The 27,705-nt window shown below is 39.6% G+C and overlaps 2 protein-coding genes across 4 annotated transcripts; both read right to left on the bottom strand.

The window, feature by feature from the left end:
* Window positions 1-1,444: 1,444 nt before the first annotated feature.
* Window positions 1,445-19,122, bottom strand: zgc:85932 (uncharacterized protein LOC405875 homolog). 2 transcript variants are annotated; one of them, XM_067508589.1, is made up of 20 exons: window positions 18,818-19,122; window positions 16,308-16,377; window positions 15,297-15,415; window positions 14,900-15,033; window positions 14,649-14,820; window positions 14,423-14,494; window positions 14,132-14,223; window positions 13,665-13,757; window positions 13,037-13,191; window positions 11,877-12,034; window positions 10,827-11,032; window positions 10,421-10,466; window positions 9,773-9,847; window positions 9,433-9,493; window positions 7,725-7,789; window positions 6,932-7,000; window positions 6,496-6,574; window positions 4,268-4,384; window positions 2,907-2,965; window positions 1,445-2,637 (listed from the first exon to the last, which is right to left on the bottom strand). In XM_067508589.1, exons 1-20 carry the CDS (start codon window positions 19,058-19,060, stop codon window positions 2,611-2,613), a joined length of 2,112 nt encoding a protein of 703 aa, XP_067364690.1. In that variant the 5' UTR covers window positions 19,061-19,122; the 3' UTR covers window positions 1,445-2,610. The 2 variants fall into 2 exon arrangements, with proteins under 2 accessions (XP_067364690.1, XP_067364691.1); XM_067508590.1 differs by lacking the exon at window positions 4,268-4,384.
* Window positions 19,123-20,436: 1,314 nt separating this feature from the next.
* On the bottom strand, window positions 20,437-26,415 carry eif3k (eukaryotic translation initiation factor 3, subunit K). Of its 2 annotated transcripts, none has more exons than XM_067508591.1 (8): window positions 26,233-26,415; window positions 23,872-23,970; window positions 23,366-23,486; window positions 23,031-23,108; window positions 21,687-21,753; window positions 21,440-21,517; window positions 21,094-21,219; window positions 20,437-20,603 (listed from the first exon to the last, which is right to left on the bottom strand). In XM_067508591.1, the coding sequence occupies exons 1-8, from the start codon at window positions 26,292-26,294 to the stop codon at window positions 20,572-20,574; spliced, it is 663 nt and encodes a 220-aa protein (XP_067364692.1). In that variant the 5' UTR covers window positions 26,295-26,415; the 3' UTR covers window positions 20,437-20,571. The 2 variants fall into 2 exon arrangements, with proteins under 2 accessions (XP_067364692.1, XP_067364693.1); XM_067508592.1 differs by having other exon boundaries at window positions 23,031-23,105.
* Window positions 26,416-27,705: the final 1,290 nt, after the last annotated feature.

Below are 27,705 nucleotides of genomic sequence, written 5' to 3'. Positions count from 1 at the left end.
TTCATTTTCTGTTGACCGGTATCAGCTAAGTTTAGAAATGTGGAAATCAATAAATGTTCAGTGTTCGTCATACAACGATCTCTGGAGTGGAAAATTGTTGGACTACCGGATACGAGTAAGATCCCCTCTACATCTGGAATAAGCTCACATGCAGTGATGACTTTTAAAAACACTACACAAAGAATCATATTTGTCAGCCTATTGGTGAACAAATTCATGGAAGTGGACAGAGGTTAGATAAAAGAGAGGTTCTAGGGGTGTGACCTCTTTGAGCATCAGTAGATGTTCAAAATTATTGAAGTTAATTGCAAATACTTGAAATACTATCTACTTTACTACTTTAATACTATTATGCTACTATTATTATCAGTTTCGTCCTTTCTTTGTATAATACTAACTAGTCTCCAGTGACTCGGCCTCTGATCATGGAATAATAAAACGACTTCAGAAGAGGAAATCAGTCTTTGGTTGCTGATTCATGTGCAGCCAGTGACCACAATGGGGTCATGATCCAAGCAGTTGAACCACTGACCCAGATGACTAATATAAAAAAGGAAAGCCTGAGCTGCAATATCATTTATTATATCTGCTGGGCAGAGGCTCAGGCTGGTTTAAAGGGTGAATGAGCCACCTAGAGAAGTAGGTCATGCTCAGGTTGTCTGTCTTGATTAGCGTCACTGCGGCAGCAGCATATAGACTGTGGTGGGACCTCAGCCTTGGTGTTGTCATGTGATGCTTTATGGTGGCAGCTCTGTGATTGGTCACAACAGCCCTCAGTCATAATTACAGTCTGGGCTCCTTAGCAGAAGAAGAGTCACATATGAATGGATACATTTTCTATATTTATATAAAAGAGGGGTTGTTGTTATCTTACTTTAATATCTTTCTATATAATGTTCCAAAGAGTGACATTATTTTTTGTTAAAAAGCTAAAAATGCAAGTTATTTAAAAAAAACAAAAAGTGGTACAATAGAAAGAGTTTTGATTTTATTTTGGGTCGTGACAGTCTGATTCAGTTTCTGTCAATAGTTTTGATGAAAATGACTCTACTGCAGAACTGTTTACGTTGATGTCTGCTGGTTGTCTAATGCAACAGGGACAGTATTTCTGTAGCTGTTAAAATATTTAGAAGTTTGTTTCAAAGCTGTGAGCATCACCAACTAAATTCACAGAGGCAACTGCAGACATTTCAGAGACAGATATCTTAAACCTGCTCATATAAAAACAGAAAACATCTGCAACAAAGTCAACATAAAGGGGTGTTTTTTTTAGTAATTATGATCCAAAATGACATTAAAATGGCTTTAGAAAATTATGTTTTTTGCCTAAGTATGAACAAGACATACAGAGGTAAAGGGACCAACAGTCCTTCTACTGTACTTATAGGCATTTTTAAATTTATGACATACTTGAAAAATAGAAATGAACACAATTAGACGTCAATGTTTTTCAGGACAGTTTATATTTATTTTATTTAGATGTAACAACTGAATGTGTCTCTTGTTGAGGAAAAGTGCAAGACAAAAGTTGAATTAGAATAAAGCAAACTGAAAGGTGGCAGAGACTGGCTTGGGTGTGACTATGTGGCTTTATCACATGCCGTTCGAAAAGTCATTTAAAGTAAACACAACTGTGGCACAACAGGATACTGAACATCTGACAGTTCGAACTATAGAGACAGATATTTACTGTATTTACCTCAGCAAAGGCCAGAGGTTAATATCTCAAAAGATGATCTGTAATTAGTCTCTGGACAGATTGATACTGCAGAAAAGAACAGCTACACTATCAAGCTAGCAGATAAAATAATCAGTAGACATATTCAGCAATGCATTGGTCAGAGAGAAAATGTTGCATGATAAAAGAACCAATAACTGAGTTTCTGTAAATATGAGTTCAGAAAGAGAAATGAGGGCATTTCTAAATGTTTTAAAGAAATTTTGACTCCAACCACAAGACTGGGATGACTTCAAACACAGTCCAGAAATCACACATCAATTGAAATTACTTTTAGGGTGAAGAATAGTGTGCTGGTATGTGTCATCCTACTTTATTATTCCCTTTACGTGATTAGATTTTACCTTTATATAACCTGTGCACATCCATTGTTCTGAAAAAGGAAATGTTAATCTGAGCATAAATACATAATTTAGCACGGTTTTAAATTTTTAAGCATTTCGGTATATAGCAAAGACAAAGGAGGAAGAAAAAAAATGTAGCTGCTGGTGTCCCTGAAATAAACCAAATGACTTAACAGACATTAAGACTTCTTATATTCTTTTTTAGATGCAAAGGAAAGTAATAAGTTCAACTCTACGTCGTATTAATTTTTGATGTTCACATATAGTAATCATGTTATCACTACAGTAACAATAAAATGCAAAAGATAGAATAATGGACATTAGTCTATTAAACACTGAACTGCTTTGTCTAATAGTATGAAAAGGTTTGTTCAACAATAGTATACATGTACATATGCTTTTTCAAATATGAAAAATCCACACACCAAAATCCTGCATTAAAAACCAAAGAGCATGAGAAACATAGAAACTAGAGAAGTAGATCCACCTAAAGCCTTGGGGAAACTCATCTGCGTGGACGAGCTGAGCTCAGTTGTACATGGTCATTTGGAGCCACTGGAGCCAATCAGAGAAAAGAAAAGATGTAGTTGAATATCAGCTCCTTTAATGACTTTATTAACTTTTACATGTATGTTCTTTATTTCATGTTTGACTGAAGAGCCTACCAAACTGAGATGTGCTGTAGATTTTAAAGTCATTCATAATAAAAACCTAAAATAAATGGCAAATATGTCATCTATCACACGTTCTAATTCTACTTTCGTACATTTCTCACCTCTCTGGGTTACAGATAATGTAAATACACAATCATTATGAGTCTATACCTGTTTGTAGCTGAGCCTTATGGCTCCCATTCCCATCACGTCGTATGAGTGGAATTTGTCTGCAAAAGAAGACAAGAACAATGTTCACTTCAGTTACAGTTCAACTGTTATGGCCAGTAATAGTTTCTTTTGTCTTGTCTATCGGGATATTTGGCAATAATGTCTGTGTAATGAATTCACTTTAAAGTGGCCATTTGATGTTTTTCATATTTTTGGTTGCAGTCTGTTCTGATGCGTGTGTCCATATTAAATAACTCCAAAGAAATCACATACAGTAAAAACTAAAACTCATCTCTCTGTCGACTCTGACGCGAGACTTTCCAGCGGCTCCAAGAGGCTTTCTCTGGAAGCACAGTCACTTCATAGACAGACCTCTGTTCTGAGTCTACACGGCTCACTGGTCTACAGGCAGGCTATCACACACTGGCCAACCAGAAAATCCAGGCCTTAAAGAGGCAGACGCTAAAACGATCGGTTTCATACAGAGTTACTGCATTATAAGAAAAACAAGCAGTTTGTGGAACTGTAAATTGTCCAGAACTATAATGTGGCCTCTCTAAAACTGAAATCACCAAAATTAGATGCACAAGCCCTTTTTTCTGGCCAGGAGCAAAGGAGTTTTTGACAGAGGTTAGACACTATATGTGTGACACGCTAACTTTGCTTTGTAAACTCTAAAAATAATCTTTTATGCTTTCACAGATTATTCTCCAGGATACTGCTCTAGGGGCGGCCGTGGTAAGGCAGTTGTCCACAGACCACAGGGTCAGTGGTTCAATCCCTGGTCCCAGCTATATGTCAAAGTGTCTCTGGGCAAGACACTGAACCCCTAACAGCCCATTCCCATCCCCAGCTGTGCAGTGCTGGTCCTGGTAGAAATTGGGGAGTGGGAAAAAAAAATTCTCCTGATACTGCTGTGTAGTTTTCATAGCTTTTCTCTCAACATCAAACACCATCTCTGATGTTTTCTGTTCTAATACATGAAACCATCTCTCTCCTCTCTGTCACTTCTGTCACATCTCCTCCTCTGATGTCTCCTCCCATCGTTTTCCCACGCCTCCTCTGTCATCCTTTCTCTGTCCCACTTCACATCCTCTTCTTCTTTTCGTTCATGGCTTTTTCATGTGTTTGTATCACATCATAACTGTAATCGCAAACTCCTTATTGGAGTATAGGGACTTTCTTTCTGTCAGCAACGTAGGGGTATTTACCAGCAGGATTTGAGTACTTACTATTTGAACATTTAATTGATTATAACACGTTATTATTTGTCATTTGTAGCATTTTCCATCTCTTGCTTTTTAGTTTGTCATTTCTTTCCTGATCAAAATCCCCCCTATTTCCTTATCTCCCTCCCTTACGAATCATGGTCTCCAGTTTCATCAGCAGGTACAGGAAGCCGGGATAACTGATGGTCAAGTCTGGCTCTGTGTATCTCAGTCCAACCAGCTGCAGCACAAAGTTATCCACCATGATGCCTAAAGCAGAGTCAAACCAGACAAAAAAACTGAGGTCGGAATAAAACAGATGCATCATTTTATACAGATGCCATGACAAAGTGACGGACATTTTTTCCTGTAAAACATTCATTCAGACACATACATGGCTGCTGTAATGTATGCAGGGCCTTCTGCTTGTTAGTTCAACTTTTATGGATAAACAGAAAGAAAGTGTTTGTCTTTTTGTTTGCCTTTCTCATACTGGCCTTTTACTGATTAACTAGTGTTTTACTAAAAAAGTTTTAAGAATTACCTGAACAATGAGCAAAGATGAAACTCTACTTATTGGAGATAAACCACATTTTTTAACTTCAAAAGTGCAAGAGGACAAACTTCACAAGACTAAAAATTTCACAATAAAGTGCACCAACAAAGAAAGGCCAAAATATTCTTCACTGAGTGACCCTTCACTGCCAATGGCCTCACAGCTATCCCACTGTACTGTGTATTTGAATTAAACCTTTATGGATAATATGGATCCAAACAAAAGTGTTGACCTATTTTAACAATAATGCACTAACTGATTATAAGTTGGGTTTACCACAGTAAAATAAGTAAAATTGAAAAAAAAAAAAAACTTTCTTTCACTGGCATCTCATGAAATGTAAACCCTTTTCTGAAAGGACTTCGCTTTGATGTCTTCTCTTTGACTTAGTTTCTTGCTTGCCTTGTACCTCAAGTCGCGTTGGATAAAAGCGTCTGCTAAATGACTAAATGTAAATGTAAAATAAGATCTCAATGATTCTAGAAGCACTGTGATGTCCTGAGAAGCACAGAAATTGCTTTTACTGATCTGCACTTCAGAAATGCACACGTCTACCTTTAAATGTTGTTGGAGTAATTTTGAGTTATTGCCACATGTGGGAACTAACCATGCCTGAAAGGAGAGGGGATGAGGTAAAGAGATGTGGGTTGGCTCCCCCTGCTGGTTAAAGCGTCCCTGTAGCTCCCTTAAAATACTATTTGTTTTGAAGCTCCAGCGTTCCAGGCCCAGGGCTTTTCTTGCTAAGATTATACATTTCAATACTTCTTTAGCTTCATTATACGATAATAAGCCTAAAGTTGCGTATGACATGAGGGGCTTAATTAAAATGCATTGATAGTGTGAATGTAAGTCAAATAAATTAACATATAAAGAATGAGAAATAGATGTCACACTTTTAATCTGAGGGTCAATGACTCAGGTCCTTGTTCAGGGGACAGATCCTTAAAACACTTTAACACCTAGTTGCTGAAGCTGAGGTTCTAATCCACAGGCCGTTCAGTGTAAACTTAACATGTCTCCACGTTGTACAGCAGCCTCTGCAGTATGTTCACATTAGGTTTAACGTCTGATGCCTTAAGGAAGTTGTCCTACTACTACTACTCTCCTTTCAGCTTATCCCGTGAGTTCAGAGTCGCCACAGTGGATCATTGTCCGCATGTTGATTTGGCACAGTTTTTACGCCAGATGCCCTTCCTGACGCAACCCTCCCCAATTTCTACCGGGCTTGGACCGGCACTGCATCGCTGGGGAGGGGGGATGGGCTGTTAGGGGTTCAGTGTCTTGCCTAGGGACACTTCGACATATAGCCAGGGCTGGGGATCGAATCACTCACCCTGTGGTCCGTAAGCAACTGCCTTTACCAACTGAGCTATAGCCGCCCTCCCTTAAGGAAGTTGTCCACACTGCAACAAATGTCCTTGACATGTACATTTACATTTTCATTTGTATAAGCCACAAGAATTCTCTTCAATAAAAGAGGTAGTAGATAAGTAAAACGTGTTGCTAAATAAAAGATTAAAGCACTTGCCTGTATAGACGGGACTAATAACATTTGATACCCAATGAAAGAACTTTATTATTTTCTTGACTTCTTTAAAATTTTTAAGGGATCATGTTTAATGTTGTGTGTGTCAGGAAATGTTGAATTTAAACACGCCGATATAGGGAACGTAGGTCTGCTCAGAGCCTGGGCAGACTTTTAATCTAAGGGTAAAGGGTTCAAGTCCCTGTTCAGGCGTTTTGAGATGTAAATCTGCATTACTAGCTGCGTCTCGCAACGTGATCAATGTGGATAGTGTGCTTATTTGTGGGTCTTCCCTCCTACCTGCTGCCTTCAGAGCTGCAGTGACTTCTTCATACTCGATGTGCTGAGTTTTGTTCTTATCAAACACCAGGAAGATATCCTGAGGACACATTCGCATCATACTGAGGACATGAAACCATCCATATACATCGATATAATAACTGTCATTAGGGGGGAGGGTTCATTCTTCAGTCCTGTGGTGCATTTTTTCTTGGTTAATTGTTTAAGCTACAATCTCACAAACACACATTTGTCTAATAATCTGACTTGATGGAAACACATTGCTAGTATGTTAGAAAAATTAATACTTAAATCCTTTCTTTAATGCGAATGAATTGCTCCCTAACCAATACAAAAATCTATTGTATGGTATTTCTCCCGGTGGTCACAATTTTAGCAACACTTATTGATTGATTTCTTTTCTTGTTGGTGTTACTGTTGTGATGTGTTGACTTACCGTCCACCTCTTGATCTTATTCCACAGACCCTGGAACTCTGGCCAGTTTAGCCGAGCAATGTCTTGGCTCTGGATAAAAGACTGGTGTCAAGGCCTAACTAGTCAACTAATGAGAAGAGTATGACCCTAAGCAAAATCTGCTGAATAGCTTTACAGCTTACAGCTTGGCTGACTTCATCATTGTATCTACTATGAAGAAGAAGCAAGAAAGATGGAAGCAACTTATAGCAGGATGAATTACAGAAGAATTTAACATCAAAGTACTGATCATTTCTCCATTTTATCCTGTCCAAAGCACTAGTTACCAGTTTTTGTATATCAGGCAAGTGTCTCTTTGTGAGAATATGAAACCTCTGCTAATACAGGCACAAGGCTTTTGAGATTGTACTTCTGATTATAGTACAACAGTTAAACAAGTTATAAATGTGCACAAAAAGCAACAGAGTGTGTCTTTTGATGAGTGTAGCACTTGTAAGATGAAGGTTCAGGGTTCAAGTCCCTGTTCAAACATCTCTGTACACACTCACTGTAGTGGTTTGAATTGTGTGAAATTAGTGTTTAGCACCAACTTTTCACGATGCTCCACTGAAATTTGTCATTATACTTGTTTTTGTAAATTTCCTGTGTTTAAAAAGCTACATGACAGCCTCAACAATAGGGGTTAACCTGACACAGCGCCATGGGAGGATCTTTTTCCACGGATCTATTATTCATTCACAGCTTTTTTATTGCTGACCCTTTGTGTACTTCTTCAGATATAATTACATGGAGTAATTTCTGTTTTCAAGGATACATTCATGAGAACCACCAGGCTCTTGCAGTGCTCCAGGACCAGCTTCTTCTCACTGCCAGCCAACACTGAAGACAACAAGGAACATCATGAGTGGACAACTTAACATGCTCACTATCTCAAACAAGAACTCATGTGCTGCATTTTGAAATTAGAGAAATAATTTGATATTAAAGCGTGAGGCTGAGACTGGTCTTTTGTTATGAGGCAGGTTCAGGTGGTTAGCCAGACCATCAGTGTCAGGAAAGGCATGTTTCACTCCAACTGGGTGTGGACACAAAATGGCAAAGCTAATTATTCTCTGGTGAAATAAAAATTAAAAAAATGACCCATTGTCTTATTTTTTTATAAATCATCTTTGAGATGGGACCAGTCTAACTTCCCCTCTTTTCTCAGACAATGATTTACAAGATCTGTCGCCATCTATTGGAGTGGTAACTAACATCATATTTATAACAGGACGTAACACTTCTATTCATAATGCAAATATACATTTCTTTCACCTGCACAGGGACTTGAATCCTTCAGAATAAAAATTCAAACATATTACACCATGAGTTATCAAGGCCCCAAAAAACAACCTACAAGACATATTAATACACTAAGAGATTTGTAAGCACCTGGACAACAGAACATTATAGAACAGCTTTTAATCTGATGGTCCAAGGTTCAAGTACAAAAAAAAATAGTATATTCTGAAATTCAGCCACTAGTACACAAGGTAGCACATAAGGAAGCTATGCTGTGCACAATTTTTCCTGCCATAGCATCAGTCGGACTTCCTCTGTTCTTCTAAACCACAACTATCTCTCACTAATTCCTATAGTTACATATTGTTGCTTTACAAAAGGAGTCTTCAGTAACCAACACACCTCAGAACGCAACAGAGCAGGCAAACGGATCATGGGAGTATTTTTTTTTCTTTATTTTGATTATAATTAGATGTCTAGAGGATTAAATCTATGAGCAGCAGAAGCTAATTTGACCAACTGGCTGCTAATCATCTAATCCTAAACGCCTGAAAAAGTTTTCTAGGAGATAAAAAAAAAAAAAAACAACAGGTGGGATACACCTTGGATAGGTTTCCAGTCTACCTTTCTGAATATGCAGCAACATATCCCATGTTTGATCAGCCAAAATTACACGTGACACCACTGTTCAGTGTTCTTCTCTGGCTTCTGACACACTGCCTGACCTTTTTCACAACATCCTGTGCACTTAAACAAAGGTTTTAATGCTCTATATAGTATTTAGGCCTCATGAAGCGAAAACATTTCTCCTCATGTCACTTTGTTTCCGGTGAATCCTTCTTCACTTAGCTTTTTGCTGCTTTGTATCTCACTTGTAAGTTGCTTCCGTTAAAAGCATAAATATAATATTAATGAAAATACAAATACAGATTGAATACAAATACAGAGTGCAACGAGCCAAACAGCTCTGAAATGTATGTTTTTGGAGCCACTGTAGTTGGATTCCAGATGAATCCCTCTGGAAATATGATGCTAATATCAAAAGAGGGAAATATATATCAATCAAAGTCAGACATGTGCTCCTGGAGGAATGCACTGCTGCATTAGGTACAAAAACTCAGAGATGACTTGTTCCACGAGATCAAATGAAATTAAATACAGAAAGCAATGTTGTGTTGAAAGACACAAGACTGAACACGTCTAGTAATCTGTTCATGCAACCAGCCAGAGATGTCACTAACCTCCTCCCTTTATGGCCTCAGTCAGCAGGTTGTGGAGTCGCACTGGACTGCAAAATCCCTCCTTAAGACACAAAACAGGAAACATTTACACCACAAGACCTAACGGCCACTGGAATAAATATACAGAGAAATCTACCCTGAAAGTACAGGTATAGCTCCTTTTAGCCTGTGGTTTAATCCCATAATTACACATAAGGTTTTGGATGTGCTTAAACCTGCTCAGAGCAGCAAAACATTTCTGAGTAGTCCAACTAAGCTCAGAGAAAACATTTGAAACAAATCCTGAGGGAATATGGCATGTTTAAAGAAGGTTACAATTAACCCAGCAGCTGAAACTCACCGTGTTGCAGTGCTTCTCAAACAGCTGTCTGATAGATGAAGATGAAGGAAGAGCAAGCTGGTGAGGATATGTTGGCTGCAGGAGGAAATAACAGGGAGTGAATGAGCCCTATTTACAATGCAGGGTTTAAAACATGTTACTCAGCTTTTATATGTATCTTGTTTTAAAATATTGCTTTGATGCAAAGAGACTAGAACTTAACGAACCTGAGTAAACATAACCTGGGCTACTGTTTAGATGTTTAGATTTTTTGGTTCAGGTACTGGACCCTCAGATTAAAAGTCTGATGCTCTACCAACTGAGCTAACCAGGCTCTGAGGCGCCCACAGATATAGTAAATGTGATGGGGTAAAAATTTTAATCTGAGGGTCCACTGATCAAGACCCCAATTCTGCAAACAACAAAACTCATCAAATTCAGTCACTGGCTGCATCTTTTGCAGTTAGTCCCACTTTGCACCTTCTTTCCTGCCAAGGCATCGATCTGACTAAAACACTGAATTATCTGTCACTATTTCCTAACAGCTCATAGGATGTTAAGTTGATGACTTCAGAAAGTACAAGATAAATTAATGTATGTTGTTATTCAGATTCAGCCAAACACTTTAATTGTTTATTTGATTACCATCTATTTTAACACTTCTCCTACCTCTTTTATTGAAGAAATGTATTCTGGCACTGGTTTTTGAGCTGGACTGGAAAAAAGAAAATTAAACGAAAAACAATCAGCAAAATTTCAGGACTGTTCCTTTTGGTTCAGATGAGCACAATAATAATAACCTTCAGCTGTTGTTAATGTCTCAGAAGTTCAATTCTACCAACCAGACCTGCAGAGTCAATTATAATGCAGCTTCCTAACCCTGTAATACAGAATGTACAGTAACCTTAAACTTCATTCATAAGTTCTTCCTCCTTTCTCTTGGGTTTGTGATTCTAAATAAGAACTACGTTGTCATTTTATTGTCTCTTTTTGCCTACACAAGATTTTGTGTCTAAAAACTGGAACTTTTTCAAAATCCAAACTCTGTACATCAGCAGGTTGATCCATGACTCACGCGGCAGTGTTGCCTGGCTCTGTTAGCACACGGAGGAGGAAAAATCCCTCCTGATTGGGCTCATAGGTGGAGGGGATGATGATATAACGACCCGGTGGAAGGGAGCCAACTAGAACCACCTCCCGACGAGAAGAGTACTCGGTGTAGAGGAGTGGGCGCAGTCCATTCAGGTCCTCAGGGGACAGGTATGTATTCTTAGGGTGGGCCTGCAGAAACAGCAGATAAATACATTAACACTGCAGGTTCCTGTACAGCAGGGGTGCTTAGTCCAGGTCCTCGAGAGCCACTGTAGGGGAAGACAAAGTGATTTGGAAGCATCCATCTTTTGATTGACTGAACACACCTGATGCAGGTAATCGACAGTTGGTAGTGAAGAAATAGTTAGAGAATTGGCTGCTGTCCAGCAGAAAGTACCTCTTTTTGCCTCTGCTGTACACTGACAACAGTATTGGCTGTGAAAGTGGCCCAACTGGCAGTGTTTGCTTTAACGTTTCTTTGCCCTTGGACAGACTTGAACCCTGGATCAGATTAAAAGCCTAATGCTCTGCTTTTGAGCCATCCAGGGTCTCAGAAACATTCTGCACATTCCCCTCACTCACATCATGTACGTGTGTTCTCCACCATATAGGTTGCAGTCGTTACAGCCCTTGTTCAATACTATATTAAGATCTTATCTTTTATCTCAGGTGTGAATGCTGGTGGTCAAAATTAATGTCATTTGCTTAACAGTCAAATTGTGCAATTTTCTGGATAACTCTTTAGATGTAACACGTATTCCCACAAACATCCCTCTCTCAGTGATGACATGAGGCATGATGAATTGAGATATGAATAAACTCATGAATTCTGGTCTGAGTGCCAGCATTACGCAGAGTCACAGATACGATATGAACCTGATCTACAACCACATATTTAAAAAAGAAAAAGAAATTTGGAAGCAAAAAAATTGCATTTTGGCAACTTCACCACATAATGTGACTGTATCCATTTTCATTAACTCATAACTTACAACATGTGCTCCTGTGTGTTGTGCTCTGTGTGTGTGTGTACCGGGTATACATGCAGGGCTATGGAAAGGATTATGCCTCTTCGACGCTGGTATTTCTGCATCAGAGCCAAAACGAAGGAGCACATCTTCTGAGAATCCGCTCTGCTGCTGTCCACCTCTGATAGTATGAAGTAGAACTGAGGATTCTGCCAGAACAATGCTGGAAACACACACACACACTTTTTTTATGACACCTTTCTTTATTAGGGAATGTATGAGTATGAATGTAAACAACTTCCTTATTCCATTCACCACATACACTTCAAATACATCAATAATAGTATTTAGACACACTAACTAATTTCGGATATACACAACATCCATACTGAAATTAATGTAAGGAAAAGTCTCTGTGTGTGTGTGTGTGTGTGAACATTCATCTGCTTATATCATCTTCTGTGTAAATGGCTCAGAGATATTTGTGCTTTGGGCTGAAGTTGACATATGCCAATATTTAAACTTTAATTCCACATTTGTTTCGCTCTTAGTGATCAATGTCAAATCCAGTTAGAACTCGATCTGGAACTACGGGTTTCAAACTTGTTTGTGATTTGGTTATGACAAGAAATGGTTTCATTTAAATTTCAAGCTTGAGCATCACATTAAATTGTTCAACATTTATATATTTGTGCTTAAATTTTGAATTATGTTTGAGTTTGTCACATAAGTGTAAAAATTTCAAGTGTGAAGCAATTTGCTAAATCGCCATAACTGGTGATCTGTGACTATGTGTTCTTATCCTCATCAATCTTGTTCAATAAGTCTCTGTCTGATCACATCGGCCTAACATTAAGCATAACTCAGACCACACCTACACAGAGAGGACAGGTTTGTGGAACCACATCTGTATGAGCAAACTTGTCTCAACTTGATGTGAGTTGTATGCAAATGTTAAAGCAACAAAGGATCTCTAACATTGTACAAACAAACCTCAGCACAAAGAGAAACTAACAATGAAAAGGAATCATGCTGTGAACGCTGTAGCTCAAAATAACAATGCAAGACCTGCAAGTAAAGATTGTGTGCAAATAAAGGTGCAGCTGCAGTCTGTCTGGACAATAAAGGGAGACAGTATAGTTAATAGGACTAAAAATGCAAGCAGATGTCAGAAAAGGGGGTTCTTACTCAAAACATTTTCGTCATGAAACATCATGCGTCTCACCTCCTTCGGGTGGACCTCCGGCTGAGATATTTGGCACCCAGTTCCCATTATGCATTACGCAGGACCACGGCATCACGCTGGAGCCTGGTTCACACTCAGTCAGGTGGCACACCTCCACAAGCTCAAAGTTCTGTCTGAAGTCAGACACCGACATCCTGATGGAGAGAGAAACAGATCATGGACCAGTCTTCCCAAAGGTGTCGAATACACTCCATAATTGAAATAACTTTGACTTCCATTTGCAAGACAAGTTTTGATATGGTGATATGTTCTTTCCAAGCCATTGGAAAAACATTCCAGCTCTAGCTCATGAAGAAATCTGTGTTGAAAAGATTATCAGGACCATCAGGTTTAGTAATAATCAGGTACAGAACTGAGACTCTGAGTCAGTCAATCAATATAATAACAGAGTCAGAAGTGAGCAGCATACAGCCGCTGGGTTTAGGCTGTTTTGTGTTGCCTTCTGTCACAATGTGACACCGTCTGCATTGTTTCCCTTTGTCAAAGCACGTTGTTTGCGTGATAAGCTGGTTGATCTGTGTTGGTTTTGTATCATGTTTGCAGAAGGCGGAGATTAAGACACCTGTCACAGAGACGCTCAGGTGCACCAGCACATCACATAACTCACCAGAACTCCCCGTCATCGCAGCTGACACTTTTCAGTCTTTTCTTCTCCTCGGCGCTCACGGTGTTCCACTCTGAACTGGGAAGTGGATCAGACCTTAAAGATAAGCAGTGAAGATACTCTCTGAGTATTGGTATTGATAAAAGCTATCAAATATTTTTGTATTCAACTTCATATTCTTGTCGTTATAAAGTGTTGTGTTTACGGACAGATGGCTTAAGTGTTTTTATTTTCATTTGGATTTTATAAACATTTTGACAAGCAGAAGAAATAAGAGGTCACTGATATGTGAAAACCTCAATTAAAATGGAAAGACTGAGAAAATTAAATTCAAATGTGCATCAACAGAGAAACACCTTCTATGTTATGGAGTTTCAGAGGGAGAAATAGCATTTAGTTTGCATGTTCAAGAAGCATGTTTAGTCAGATCAATTGAAAACCTGTCTAATTTGGCTCATAAATGTTCACACCCTTTAGTGTCACTCCAGGCCCCCTCCCACTCTGTGTTGCCCCAGGGGTTGAGGATTCGCACCAAATCCACATAGCCATTGTTTGTCTTCACCTGGCAGGAGAAAAGAAAAACTGAGTTTTAGCTTCTGCTCTTCCAGGGGCACTGCACAATTTGCTGCACCTGTGTGCACGTGTCTATACAACTTTCAGGATCGTTTGTGTACTTTTACCAATATCATCTATGGATGATGAGTTAAGCTCTGTGAGATATAAAGCATGTGAATGTATTCACTATATGTAGGGACAGTTACCCTATCTACTGCAGTCAGAGAGTAGGCATGTCTGAACAGGATCCCTTGGTTAGTCCTCTTCTCCAGATCCCCCTAAAGAGTGGAAGAAATGCAATCCATTCAAACTCAGGAGAGAAAAACAAAAGACATGACTCATCACAGTGAAGCATTAGTGGGAACATGCTCATGGTTTCCCAGCAAGTTTATTGCAAGTATACATTATTTGCTGTTAACCCCTTCACTGTACCTGGGAGTTGGCACAGTTGATGAGAGCTCCTTTTGACAGCAGGGGTCCCAGGTAGGCAGGCAGATCTTTGGGTAGCAAGCTGACGTGCAGCATCTCAGCCACCCCGCCCGTCATGTCAACCATGGCCTCGTGAGAAAAGCCCATGTCCAGTGCTCTGTAGCCGCCTTTCAACCTAGAACAGCAGAAGCTCATTTAACACTTGCTTCAAAATGTGACAGTAATTTCTACTTCACACAAACAGGTTCACTCACTTGGCGTAGGCCTTCTCCAGCAGCGAGCTCCAGAACTCATTCGTGTCATGGGAGCTGAGATAGATCAGCTTATTGTCCACAGTGGGCAACAAGTCGTCTACAATCACCTCTTCCCACTGCCCGTACTGCCAGAACTACACAAAGAGAAGGAGGTGTTTTTGATGCAGCGCTTTGACCAACTTTACCAAGCCTGTAGAAAGTATGACGTCCCTGTGAGCTTTACCGATTGTCTACAACCTGTCATCACAAACAAAATGTTGTCTGGAGGCTCATAAGCCTGTAACTACGAGTAAAGTATGAGTTCTTCTTAAGACTGGGAATTAAAAGTGGATTAGCAAAGGTCATGGTTCTGTTCCTGATAGACGTCAGTATTTAGGTATAGACATCAGGTATTTACCCTGAAGGTGAAGCAACCATTGTATCCATTCTGGAAGCTCTGTGCTTGAGGCACCACCTTGTTAAGGAGAGAGCGATTCATGGAGAGTGACGCAATAGCAGACAGAAACCAGCAGTCACCTAGAGAAAGGAGGTCGGAGACATAGGTCAGGGCACATGTCTGTCCAGATTGTCAGGAACCGTTAATAAGCCTCTGTCATCTACAGGCATCATCTTTCGACAAAATAGTTTCCAGTAACTCACAGTGCACCAGCCAGTTGATTCATGGCACAGAAAATATAACAGTAAGTAAAATAACTGACTAAAAGTTCAGAGTCGCCACAGCGGATCATTTGTCCGCATGTTGATTTGGCACAGTTTTTATGCCAAATGCTCTTCCTGACGCAACCCCTCGGGATTCAGTGCCTTGCCCAGGAACACTTTGACATGAGCGACCCTCCGACCCTATGGTCGGTAGGCAGCCACTCTACCAAGTGAGCCACTGCCAACCCCTCGAGTATTACTTCAAATTATTTGGTCAAGATCAAGTACTAACTGCATGCAGAGGAACTAACACCTATGATGAACTCATTTTAGATTTATGTAAACCACAAACAAACTTTCAAAGTTGAAAAATATGACAAAGGTCAAATGCTATTTGTTTTTTGAAAATCGAGTACAGGGCCACTGCATTTGTGACTTTGTAATGCAACTGTTCCCAGCTGGGCCTTGAACGCAGCGAGGCTGTAGAAATCTAGCGGAGGATACAGCACTATCTCAGTTTCCCTTGTGATTCACTTTGCAATTTCCACAGTGTTAACCAATCTCTTAAATGAATGTGTGGGACAAAAACATGATTACTACATTATAATGCTTTATGTGTAACTTTTTAGCTATTACATGTTATTTTTTGTAACTATAAAGTTAATGCTGTTAACTCATCAGTCTTGTGGGCAGGTATCCATTAGGTTTTGCAGGCTCATCAGGTCTTTAATATCCGTATTGTGTAACACTGCAGTAGCTGTCTACTTACACAGTTTTCCTTGGCAGATGTCCAGGCGTGTAGCTCCATCTACTATGAACTGAGGTGAAGAACAGATTTCCTAGAAACAGCAGGGAGGGTAAAAATTGGTTGGAATAGGGAGGGGGGCCGAGGCAGGGGAATATTATAGAAGAAATGAGGAAGGAAAGGGGGGAGGGAAACAGTCAGATGATGAGAAATTAAGCACCGTGCCAACGGGAGCAACAGCCTAATATTCAAATACAGCTATTAGATTGATGTGGCATAAACTTGGCACAATACTGCTTTGGTTCTTCAGAAGAAATGTTTGTAACATTGCACATTTTTGCAGTACGTTTCCATTAGTTTTTAAGGGCTTTAAACCAGTTTCCATCACCACAAACATGATTGTGATCAGTGAATTTTGTTTTCTGTGACGGTTGTGGGAGAATATCTTACACAATCACACAGGAAGAGCAACGTTTGTTTATTCTCTGTGCACTGTTGTCAAATGCATTTTTTTTGTGTGTGTATTTTTGTAGATGAACAATCAATAATCTTAATTTCCTTTTTTATTTTCTAACTGATATGCATCAGTTGGAGGTGAGGAAAGAAGCAACTTTCCGTGCAGTTACTGAAAAAAACGACATGAAGGAGGATGTCAGGTTGGTTTTAGTAAGGTCGACCTAGAGATTTTGAACTGGCAGCTGTAGATGTTCTGTTGCGGCTCACTGGGGCTTGATGAGCTTCTCTTGATTCCTTAGATCAGTCACTACAAGTCCCTACTTGATTCAACATAGCACAAAAACAACTTATATAACATGTTGTTATGAACCCAGGGAACTTTATATACGTGTTACATACGTATGCTTTCATATTACACGTCAAACAGGATCGATTTGCATACAGATGAGTTTGCTGGTTAATTAAGTGTCTAACGACAACACAACAAGAACCTTTAAACTGAGGAAAGTAATTAAAGAAACATAACAGGGGTCATTGCTAACTGAAGGTAACATAATCACACTGTTCATAACATAATAATAATGTGGTTACAAGAAGAGACTGACAGTGTGAAAATATACTATGTTAACTATTATGAGGTATCCAATGCTGTTTGCTTTGACTTTGTCATATAAAAATAAGTTAGTGTGTTAAATGTTCCATTAGCTGCCAAAAACGAACCCTCCACATCTTATTTATATTTGTTCAGATTAGTTAAGCATGTTTGCACAAAGTCGTCTACATACAAAACTCCAGTCATTGCAACAAGTACAGTGCAGTGAGTCATCCAGGGTGCAAACATTCACAGTGCAGTAAAATAATGAGAAACATGCCAGCTGAGGAGGAGAAAGAGTAGGACGTTCTCCATCGGTTCTGACAGAAAGCCTTCAAACGAACTTGAGAAAGTCTGTGACGAAAATGATTTTCTCCCTGAACATGCTGCGAAGATGGCAAAGAAAACTCCCTCTGCAGCTTCAATCATTACTTCCGCTAAGATTTAGTTACTTTAACCTGTGCTCCTGCAGATCTGTGCAGTGCCAGCAAGATAAATGTGTCACCTCGTCTAAACCAGAAAGTCCACGCCTTTGATAAATGGAGTCTAGCAAACCATGAAGATATTCTGATTTAGTTCAGTAGAAGAAGATAAGAAGCTGATGGTGTGTGTGATGCACTTTGCAGTTAAAAACAACAGTAATCACGTCTGGCATTGCAAGAACGTAAAATGTGTCTCCTGATGCCTGATGCCTTTTTCAAAGCTTCACTCTCTTTCTTTCCATTCGGTTGTCGTGCAGGAATTGGCCATTGTTTCTATGTCACGTAATTAAAAAATTACTGTCCAGAGGCAAAATACTGCAGTAGTCTTTCCAGCTTAAATAAAGGTGAACAAAAGAGGAGTTTCTCCTCTGGCACAAACCTGTAACTGTTAATAATAAACATTAAATGGTGTCTGACACACAGGAGGATCCGAGAGTGACTCACTGATGGTGATTTGTGGCGTTATGTCAGTTTTTAGAATAAACAGCTTCATGCTGTGTCTGTATTTACCTGCATTGTTTAACTATGACAACCTGCAATTACAAGTAGTCAAACAGGCATAAAGTGTGTAGATTACAATGTCGCTGCTACACTGCACACATTGTTAGTGTTACATTAGATAAATAAATCTGATAATGATCATCTTCCTTATACAGCCTAATCTGTAGACAATCACTTTGCCTACTTCAATGCTCATGATGCATCATATGTTATAAGTGCTTTACTGCTGTTTTACATGTTGGGCTGTGTAGTTTGCAAAGCTATTTCTAACTTTCAATGTTGTGCAGTAAAAAGTACAATTACTACATATGGATGCAGTAGAGTACTAGGAGTGCAGTACTTAATTACTTAACACCTCTGTCAAATGTTGCATGGATAAGCTCCACCCGGACCAGGAGCAACTGCCTGACGCTTCAGAGCATCTGAAAGATGCAAATATGCTGAATAAAACGCTTCTAGCTCCCCAGCAGGACAGTGGACTTCGCTCTGTGAGTTGGCTTTACCTTCGGTCGTTTCCACTTTACCGCCGGCTGCATCTCCAGCTCTCCCACAGGGAAGTAGTAGTCCACGTACAGTCCGTCACTGCCCACGGAGTTGACTTCCCTGTCCGCCGGAGGACCCCGGGCCCGCATGTCCCTCAGCCAGAGACGGGACTGCGAGCCCAGCAGCTCGTCGGAGCAGACCGAGTCCACGTCGTCATCCAGCGGAGGAAAGGAGCTGGAGGACAATCTCGAAGACCTCCTCATCTTTAATGTGGGTTCTACTGAAGTTCTAGTGCTCTATGGACTGAGCTTCATACTGCAGGATTAAATACAAAGAAGCCACGCCCTCTCTGACACAGGTAAACGCTCACCTGAGCGGAAGGTGTGTGTGGTTGGTGAATTCAGTCCTGCAGGATTTTCCTCGTCGTGCCAAGACCGAGTCATTAAAAACAAGACAAGCGACCTTACGAAGGTTTAATGAGTTCATGTAAGCACTTTTCTGAGAATCTAAGGAGCAGTGGAAAAAGTGATCAATAACTATAACAACAGCAACAATAATGATACTATATTATTATTAAGTACAAGTACTTCCTGTTAATTGCATATCATTGTGTTTTTAATATTTACTGTAAAACATTAAACAATTGAAAAACCGAGGTAAAAATATTTAAAAAATGTCTGGCTTCAGGTTTACCATCAGTTTAATTTATTAAGATGATTTCATATTAGGAGAAATAAAGTTGTGTTTCTGACTTTTCTCACACTGAACAAATGCTGGTTATCATTTTAAATTGGCAGTGATTTAAATTAAACCCCTTTTTCAACCATTTTGAAACGTGCCCCTCATTTTAACATTTTTCCTCATTGTTTATTGTTACAGACCACCACCATAATTCAACGTGAGGGATATGAACAAGGGAGTTTTACAAGTAATTTAATATCATGTGGCACAAGCCTGTAACTGTTAACAATACATCATGTCGGACTCACTGCTGGGTCTTTTTTGAAGATCTGTTGGCTTTTAGTATCAACAGTTTCTGCAGTGTTTAACTATGAAAACCTGCTCTTACAGATAGTTATGTGTTGGATCACAATATTGAGGTGTTTTATTGGAACGTTGCTGTTTCCTCGTTTCATAGAAATTACTGGACAATATTTAAGACATCCATTTTAAAAAGGAAACATTTCAGAAATCAAACCATTTCTCTCATGAACATATTTTGTTTTGTGCGGATGAAGGTGTCAGTGCTGATCAGTAATTAACAACCTCTAGAGATCTGAGCATGTTGATCCCATAATAAGAGGATTTCTCTGTGTAGAGCAATTGGAGCCTTTTGTCAGAACGACCTCTGGTCACGTACTGTAACAAACCTATTCCATCAGTTTTTTGCCTGATCCTGGACAAGTGCAGCTGTAACTCCACTAAGTAGTTGCTGACCTGAGTCATGTTCAGATCATCTGTTTCATCATCATCATCACCCTGACACCATCAGGATATTTCTTTTCTGGCAAGAACTTCACATTTCTGGAGAAAGGAGTCAACCACCTCTAATAAAACTCTCTGCTGATAAAGAAATAAACCTGATATATTGAAGAATGTTGAGAGAGCAGCAACACAAAAACAGCCAAACACAGACAAGGGCTGTAAATGATAAGTTATTTTTATTGAGAACAGAGTGATTTTGAAAAAAAGACCTGTTAAATCTGTGATGAACTGTGTGTGTGTGTGTGTGTGTGTGTGTGTGTGTGTGTGTGTGTGTGTGTGTGCGCTTGAATCACTGAGATGTAGCCATGATGCTGGACACACCTGTGAGGAGAAAAAACACAATATCAACAAATGACCAAAAACAGACTCGGTATGAGACCTGGCCAAACGTCTGTATGAGATATACTGAATAAAATCACGTCGACTGTTCAGAATCTTCAGCTACAAACTAGAGATGGACTGTGTGATGCACTTATTAGCATTAGGTTACAAACATTGCTAATATTCTTTGTTACTCTTAATCAATTAATTAGGCTAGAAAAATGCAAACGATTTATGGACAACACACAAACCCAAGGTGATGTAATCATATTGCTTCTTATTCGTTGGGTTTTTGTGGAAAAGCCACCGACATTTAATTTTGCACTTAGTTGTATTTTGACTGCTTCCTATGGAGAAAATCACTTCCTGTCACCCTTCAGCTGTTTTTGCCACAGCAACACGCTGACAAAGACAATAACACACAAACCACCTATTGGATAAAAACATTCTCCTCATTTTTTTTTTTGTTAGTTTAAACAGCAGCACTCACTCTCAAAGTCGATCTTCTCCACAATGTTCTTGGGCTTGATGCTCTCCTCCTGGTTATAGATGAAGATCTGTCCGTCCTCGTTTTCCGTCCAGCCGTATTTATTCATCCACACCTTCACCTGAGTGTCTGGAGGATCAGAGGGTAAGACGATCTGTAAGTTTTGTGACTGTGAGGAAAGTTTTTATTTGCTTTTCGGTTGAGATCTAATAGAAATACGGATTATTGGAGTTTTAAATCAGATAAGCTTTCCCACAGGGAAGGTTTTACTGGTGGAGGGAGATATTGAAGATTTAGTTGAGCTCTCTGGCAGGTTTGGATTTTTCTAGACTTGGGTCAAAGTTCTTACCGAGCGGGTCTCCCAGCATCTCAGCCAGTAACCGGTGCTCAATGGTCTGGTAGGTGATGCCCACTACATGGCAGATGACTGCAAAGGAAGACAAATTAAGTGGGCAACGTTCCATATTGGCGACGTTTAACTAAGCATTCTTTCAGCTGAGATTGTTTCCTAGTTTCTTCCAGAAAAATGAAACAATCCTCTTGTATTTACTGTAAGGACTAACTAAGACTATGGTGAGTCACCAGGTGATACTCACACTTGCGAACAGAGTCTTCGAAGCCAGCAATGCCATCGATGAGCTCTCTGTTCTCCTCAAGACTCGTCTATCAAGCAGGACAAACAAGATGTGATTATTAAGACAAAAAAGTTAAGCTGTTGCACAAATCTGGAAAAGCAGAAGAGTGAGACAGGTGTCAGAACAAGAATGACAGATGTTGAAATAAGGAACTAAGGATGCCCTGGGCTGATCAGCAGGGACTGCGTTCAATGATGGATTAGTATAAACCCTCTGCAAGTCTAGGTTCAAAGCAAATATCACCAAGTATCATCTTAGAGTGAGAAACATTTCAGTGGCCAAACACACACACACACACACACACACACCCCATAGTAGCCTATATTTTCAATAGCCAACTAATTTATTAATATCAGAAATGTGAACTCAAGCTGGGTGTGTAGCTGAAAATAATAACTGAGAGCTTAAGAAATCTTTATATAAACTCTAACAGGAAAAGGTTTAATTCAATAAATTCTGTCTTTGTCCACAAATTTGAACAAAGAAATCATTTCTGACCGAGATACAGCAGAAAAAGATGACTGGTGCAGATCTGAGAACGGTTTGGTCGAACACGTTGGCTGTGCCTAACCCATGAAATATAAGGAAATGATGTTGGATTTCCTTTAATTCCTCAGAGCACAAATAATATTACTCATCCATTTTCTGGCAACGCGAGGAGCAGCATGACCAGTATCAATTGTAGCAACATGCAAAGTAAAAAAAAAAAAAAGTCTGCAGATTATTGTAATAACTTGTCCAGAACAAAGGTCACACCCAGTGTACAATTGCATTTACACTCAAACCCTGTACATCAAATGAGCTGTTACTTAACTAATCACATCAAACATGTGTAGACCATAATGAATAAATACAGCTGAATTATTAAAGTAACACTTTCTTTTAACAGCACACGTAAAGCTTTCACAGCCTTTGTAGCTGTAATCTAACGAACACGTTGAGCTAAACAACGTTCTCCCTGGACCAAGAGGTGGAAAGGTAGAGAGACTTGTCTTTTTAACCTCTACTGTTACCTCGATTGCATTTCAGCTTCTACAAATCCTCAACTCATGTAAAAAGTTATGTATGTCTATATTTTCGTTCAGTTGGATTATTTCATCATCAGACATTTGTCTGATGTTATAAAAGTTATAAAAATAAACTGACTTGATTTTTCTGATCCTAACAGATGGTGACAAGACAGAGACAGAGGATGTCATACACACTGGCCTGATTGAGAAAGAATAATTTAGTAAATCTGTACATAACTACAGCCATGGTGTGTGTGTGTGTGTGTGTGTGTGTGTGTGTGTGTGTGGGTCTTACCCAGAAGCTCTGGAAGTGGCAGGTCTCCAGCAGGTTTCCCAGGTAGAGGATCTGTCTTATGGGGCGTTCCTCTTGCTGCGACACTGTAGTCAAGGAAAGGCCCCCTGACTCCCTGAGCCCCAGCCACCCACCCACCCCCCACATACACACACCTCTCCAAGTCCTTCTTCTGGCTCTCATACACCTCCAACCTTTCCACTTCTCCTTCCTGATAACCCCGACTTGAAAGGGTTCATCCTAAACCTACTGCAGATGTTTATGAACACGGTGCCATTAACCATTATGCCGTGATACTGCGACGCAGAACCTTACGCATGTTTGCACCAAAAGGATACATGTGTCTGGTCAATCATGCACTTGCAGAGAGTGAAGTCTGTGTGTGGCAGGTTGGTCAGAGCCTTCAGCAAAATCTGTGAGGTCACCTGAGTCTGGAAGTAGGCTGGATTAAACTGGTACCTGCAGAAACAGATTCAACAGTTAAACTCTTCTCTACTGAGCACTAGAAATCACGTACACGTCTTTCTTTAGTCAATATTTATAATATCAAAAAATACTAAGTGTGGCAGAAAACAGTGGGAAAATTTGACAGTAAAACTAAACACAAACATCCTAATATTTGGAACGCCACAAAAAGTCATTGAGATTAACGCGTTCGGTAAGAAGATCGTGTCAGCCAACAGGATGACACAACAGAACTCTTACGGACTATTCTGGTTACTGTGTGGGTTAACTATTCTATAGGTTTCTCATTATTTATCATTCAAGATATCATTCAACATTATTTGCCTACATCTGAATTGACGGTGACATCTGGTTCCCAAACAGTGACAGTGTGACTTACAGCTTCAGGACAGCCAGGTTGGCCTCCAGGTCGTAGGAATTCTCTCTAGCTTGTGTCTCCACATAGCGCTCCAACGTCGCAAGGTTTTCTGGGTTGTACCTGAGAGGACGGAAAAGGTCATCAGCTATGATGTTTCAGCAATGGATACAATTACTCTACATCGCAAGTTTTAGGTTTTCAGGACCCTAATTTAGTATATTTGGGTAAATTTTAAACAAAGCAGTTATTGCCAAGAATATGAAAATTATCTTAGGAAGTATAATAAGGGAACATTTTAATTTTGATGACTATTAACTTGCAGCAGATACAAATGTGTTAACTTTAATGTATGTCTGGAGAGAGATTTTTTTAGATGCCATATTTATTGTTGAATTGTTTTGTTGGTAAACTTTATATGCAAGAGAAAATTCTTTCCCACCGTAATAAAGGCCCTAGACACGGAGAACAATATGGAGTCAGGTAACTTTATTTATAACTGTATGTAGAAAATTGAACTGTGCAAGAGAAACATTCCAACAAGCTATACAACAAATGAAATTCAGACTCTCTGAAAGAACAATATAACTGAATGTCCTCAGCATATAAGTGATCATACACATGCTTCTGTTAATGCTGAATAATCTGAGCAAGAGGTGTCATATACAATACCAACAGAAAGTGACCTAAAACTGATCCCTGTGGAACTCCACATGACAGAGGCATTGAGTCAGACAGGATCTGGTTTACCAGAAAAAAGTTCTAATCGGCTACATACAAATAAAACCACTGAAATACAGAGCCAGACAAACCATAAACATTTTGGAGACAATTTATTAAATTTGCGTGGTCAGCTGTATCATATGCTGAGGTTAGATCCAGTAAAACCAACAGTGCGTACTGGCCCGAGTCCGCCACCACTAAAATGTCAGGTGACACTTTATGAAGGGCTGTCTCTGTTAAGTGCATTTTGCAGAAACCGGACTGAAACGTGTGCAGAAAAGTAGAAAGTTGTTGGGATACCAGATTTTTCTAAAATGTTTGACATGAAAGGCAATTTAGAAAAGGGCCTGTAGTTTGTAGAGTCAGAAGGATCCAGGTTAGGCTCTTTAAGAATGGGGTTCCCTACAGCCTGGTTAAAAAGGGAGGGGACCGTGCCAGGAGAAAGAGAAAAATGTATCACAATTACCACACGAGGACCAAGTGAATCAGTAGCATTTAAAAGTAAAGTGTTTGGAGCAATGTCAACAAGGCTGGAACAAGGTTTCATGTTTCTTTAATACAATCTTAATGCCCTGTAGGCCGACAGGAGAAAAGCAGGACCAAGTTTGGAGAAGAGAACCTCTAGGTGTGTGAGGAAGGACAAATAGTGTCCCTGATGTCCAAAGAAATGTTAAAAATTTGTTACAATCAGCTGATGACTATACAGGCACTAGCGGAGCTGAGCGGAGGACATTTTTTAACGGCATAAAACAGGACTTTAGGATTTTCTAATTTGCAGATATTACATTGGTAATAATCTGATTTGGCCTGTTTCATCATGACATTAAGAGATGTGATCAGCTCCTTAAGGTGTAATCTGTGTACTTCAAGTTTAGAGGGTTTCCACAAGCGCTCACAGATTCTCCTAAAGCTAAACATGCTGTCATTTAGCCAAGGACAGTGTTTCTGAGGAGAAATCAGGCCATGTTTAAAGTGGTGTCACATTATTTGAACACACAGTGATTATTTAATGACTCAGCATCAGTACAGACATTAAAAGAACTGGGATCAGATAAGGACAAAACGTATCAACAGCAGCTAGATTGTGATCACTTTGGATGGTGGAAAAAACACAACTGTGATCACTCACTTGAATATCTTCGATACAGGGCCAAAACACACAGGCCCAAACTGAATATCCAATGTATGGGGCTTTGTGTGTGTGTGGGACCAGAGACACGCTGTTTAAATCTAAAGGACTCATTAAAACATATTAATTCTACTGCCGTTGATGACACCGTGATAGTGTCATCCACGTGGATGTTAAAATCACCAAATAGTAACACAGACTCCAATTTGATAAGAGTGGATAAAAACCTCTGTCACATCAAAACACACGCGCAGGACCAGCAGGTCTGTAAATTTAAACATAATAAAAATACTTTGTGGTGCCAACTTCAGCCATTTGGTGTCCAAAAGAGCTGAAGGGGTGTTCGTCATAAGAGTGTTCATGTTTGCATAAGAGTGACAAAAACTCCTGAAGTTGACGAATCACGCAATAGAACTTTTGAACAGGCTTAGCGCTGCTGGCTATGAAGTGAACGTTAGCTCAATGCATTAGCAAACAGGCTAAGCTGCCGTTAGCTTATACACCGAGTTATCGATCACCACAGTCATCCGTACCTATCGATTCCTCGCAGGAGTTTCCCCACGTTCGCCCTCATCTGTTCGATAGACGACGACATTTGGTCCAAAGCGTTGCGGCAAACTTAAAGGTAAAAACCCAAATTAACTCCACACGTGGGCCTTCGAGTAAAAGCGGCACCGGGGCGAGGAAGAGAGAGGCCGGAAAAGAAACAACGACGCACCGGTGAACCGGAAAATGCACGGGCCCAGATCATCGAGGGACCACTGTTGCTGGGACAGCTTTGCTAACGTTTAAAAAATATATTTTTAATTCAAATGGACATGTGTTTTACATTGAATGGCACTCAATTGTTTTGGTTATTCAAAACGTATTCCCTCTGGCGCTCATTTTACTTTTTGTAATATGTTGCCGCTTCTACTCGGAGGCCCACCTTCAATGAGATTCAGTACGCTACACCGCCTCTTAGTGGTAATAAAGCGGAACTGCAACACTAAAAAAAGTAAAATTGGCGCCACTGCAGAGTACTGAGCATTACTAAATTTCCGGTAAGTACTTTCAAAATTCAAATATGATACTTTGACAAATAAACGCTGATGATTAAACTATGATTTCTTTTCTAAATGTGGCAAGTAGACACTAGGACTCAGACTGATTAAGAGAGAAAGGTGATCAGATGTGTGAGGCCTGCTGCTGCTCACTCTGCTGTTAAAAAGTTTAAACTTTTTATTTTCTTGTAGGTAAATACCCGAAGAATTGTTTTAAACCCATATCTTTAATGGGTCTGCTGTAACTTTTATAGGTCAACAAGCTGAGCAGTTTTACTACCTGTGTTAAGGTCTGTTGTTTGACCAACAACATATCATGTATGTTTCTTTCCTGATGTGTATTGTAACCGTGCTTTGCTTGCACTGACGGCTGTATTGTATACTGTGATGAATTTTGTATATTGTTGTATTATGTTTAGTTTTAAGTGGCAGCATTTAGTGGGAGTTCACTCACTTTTGCATGTTTTGTTGTTGTATGGTTGGTGGGGTCCTTATTTAATTTGATGCTTGTTTGTTATTTGGTTAATGCACATGGAGGATACTCCCAGCACCCCACCTGTGGCTGGTTGGTCTCCCAGCTGTAATGCGACTATCTGTTTTCTTCTTTTCTTTTAATTTTAAGATTTAATTCAGTTCTTTGTTTTTATTAAATAGACTGACTGACACAGACTGTTGTGGGGTCTTTGTTGAAGCCCCTGTGTTTGATGTACACACCTAATATGGACTGTGATCAGAAGGCTCCACTCTGCATTTTCCACTGGGAATATTACAGATATTCATTCTGACATAGAAACACACTGTAACATAATAACACAAGTGTTATTTTTTTCCCCCACATTTTTGTAAAAGATGTAATTTGCTTTTTTAAGGTTTTTAGTTTTTTGTATAAACTAAAGATTGAATATTAAAATGGTACACTAAAAATAAATACAGTTAAAGTGTCTTTACATCACATAATTGTTC

Source organism: Channa argus, chromosome 6 (genome assembly GCF_033026475.1).
Source record: "Channa argus isolate prfri chromosome 6, Channa argus male v1.0, whole genome shotgun sequence".
NCBI classification, from domain to species: domain Eukaryota; kingdom Metazoa; phylum Chordata; class Actinopteri; order Anabantiformes; family Channidae; genus Channa; species Channa argus.
This window is presented reverse-complemented; position numbering and strand designations above follow the sequence as displayed.

What these genes read in the sequence shown, in the direction of transcription:
- zgc:85932 (XM_067508589.1), bottom strand. Translation starts at nt 19,060, where the DNA reads ATGAGGAGGTCTTCGAGATTGTCCTCCAGCTCCTTTCCTCCGCTGGAT. An exon ending in ATAAGATCAAGAGGTGGACG is followed by an intron (nt 6,575 to 6,931) that starts GTAAGTCAACAC and finishes ATGTGTCCTCAG; the next exon opens with GATATCTTCCTGGTGTTTGA. An exon ending in TGCAGCTCTGAAGGCAGCAG is followed by an intron (nt 4,385 to 6,495) that starts GTAGGAGGGAAG and finishes ACTCTGCTTTAG; the next exon opens with GCATCATGGTGGATAACTTT.
- eif3k (XM_067508591.1), bottom strand. Translation starts at nt 26,294, where the DNA reads ATGTCGTCGTCTATCGAACAGATGAGGGCGAACGTGGGGAAACTCCTG. An exon ending in AACCTGGCTGTCCTGAAGCT is followed by an intron (nt 23,487 to 23,871) that starts GTAAGTCACACT and finishes CTGTTTCTGCAG; the next exon opens with GTACCAGTTTAATCCAGCCT. An exon ending in GATGCTGGGAGACCCGCTCG is followed by an intron (nt 21,220 to 21,439) that starts GTAAGAACTTTG and finishes CTGATCCTCCAG; the next exon opens with ACACTCAGGTGAAGGTGTGG.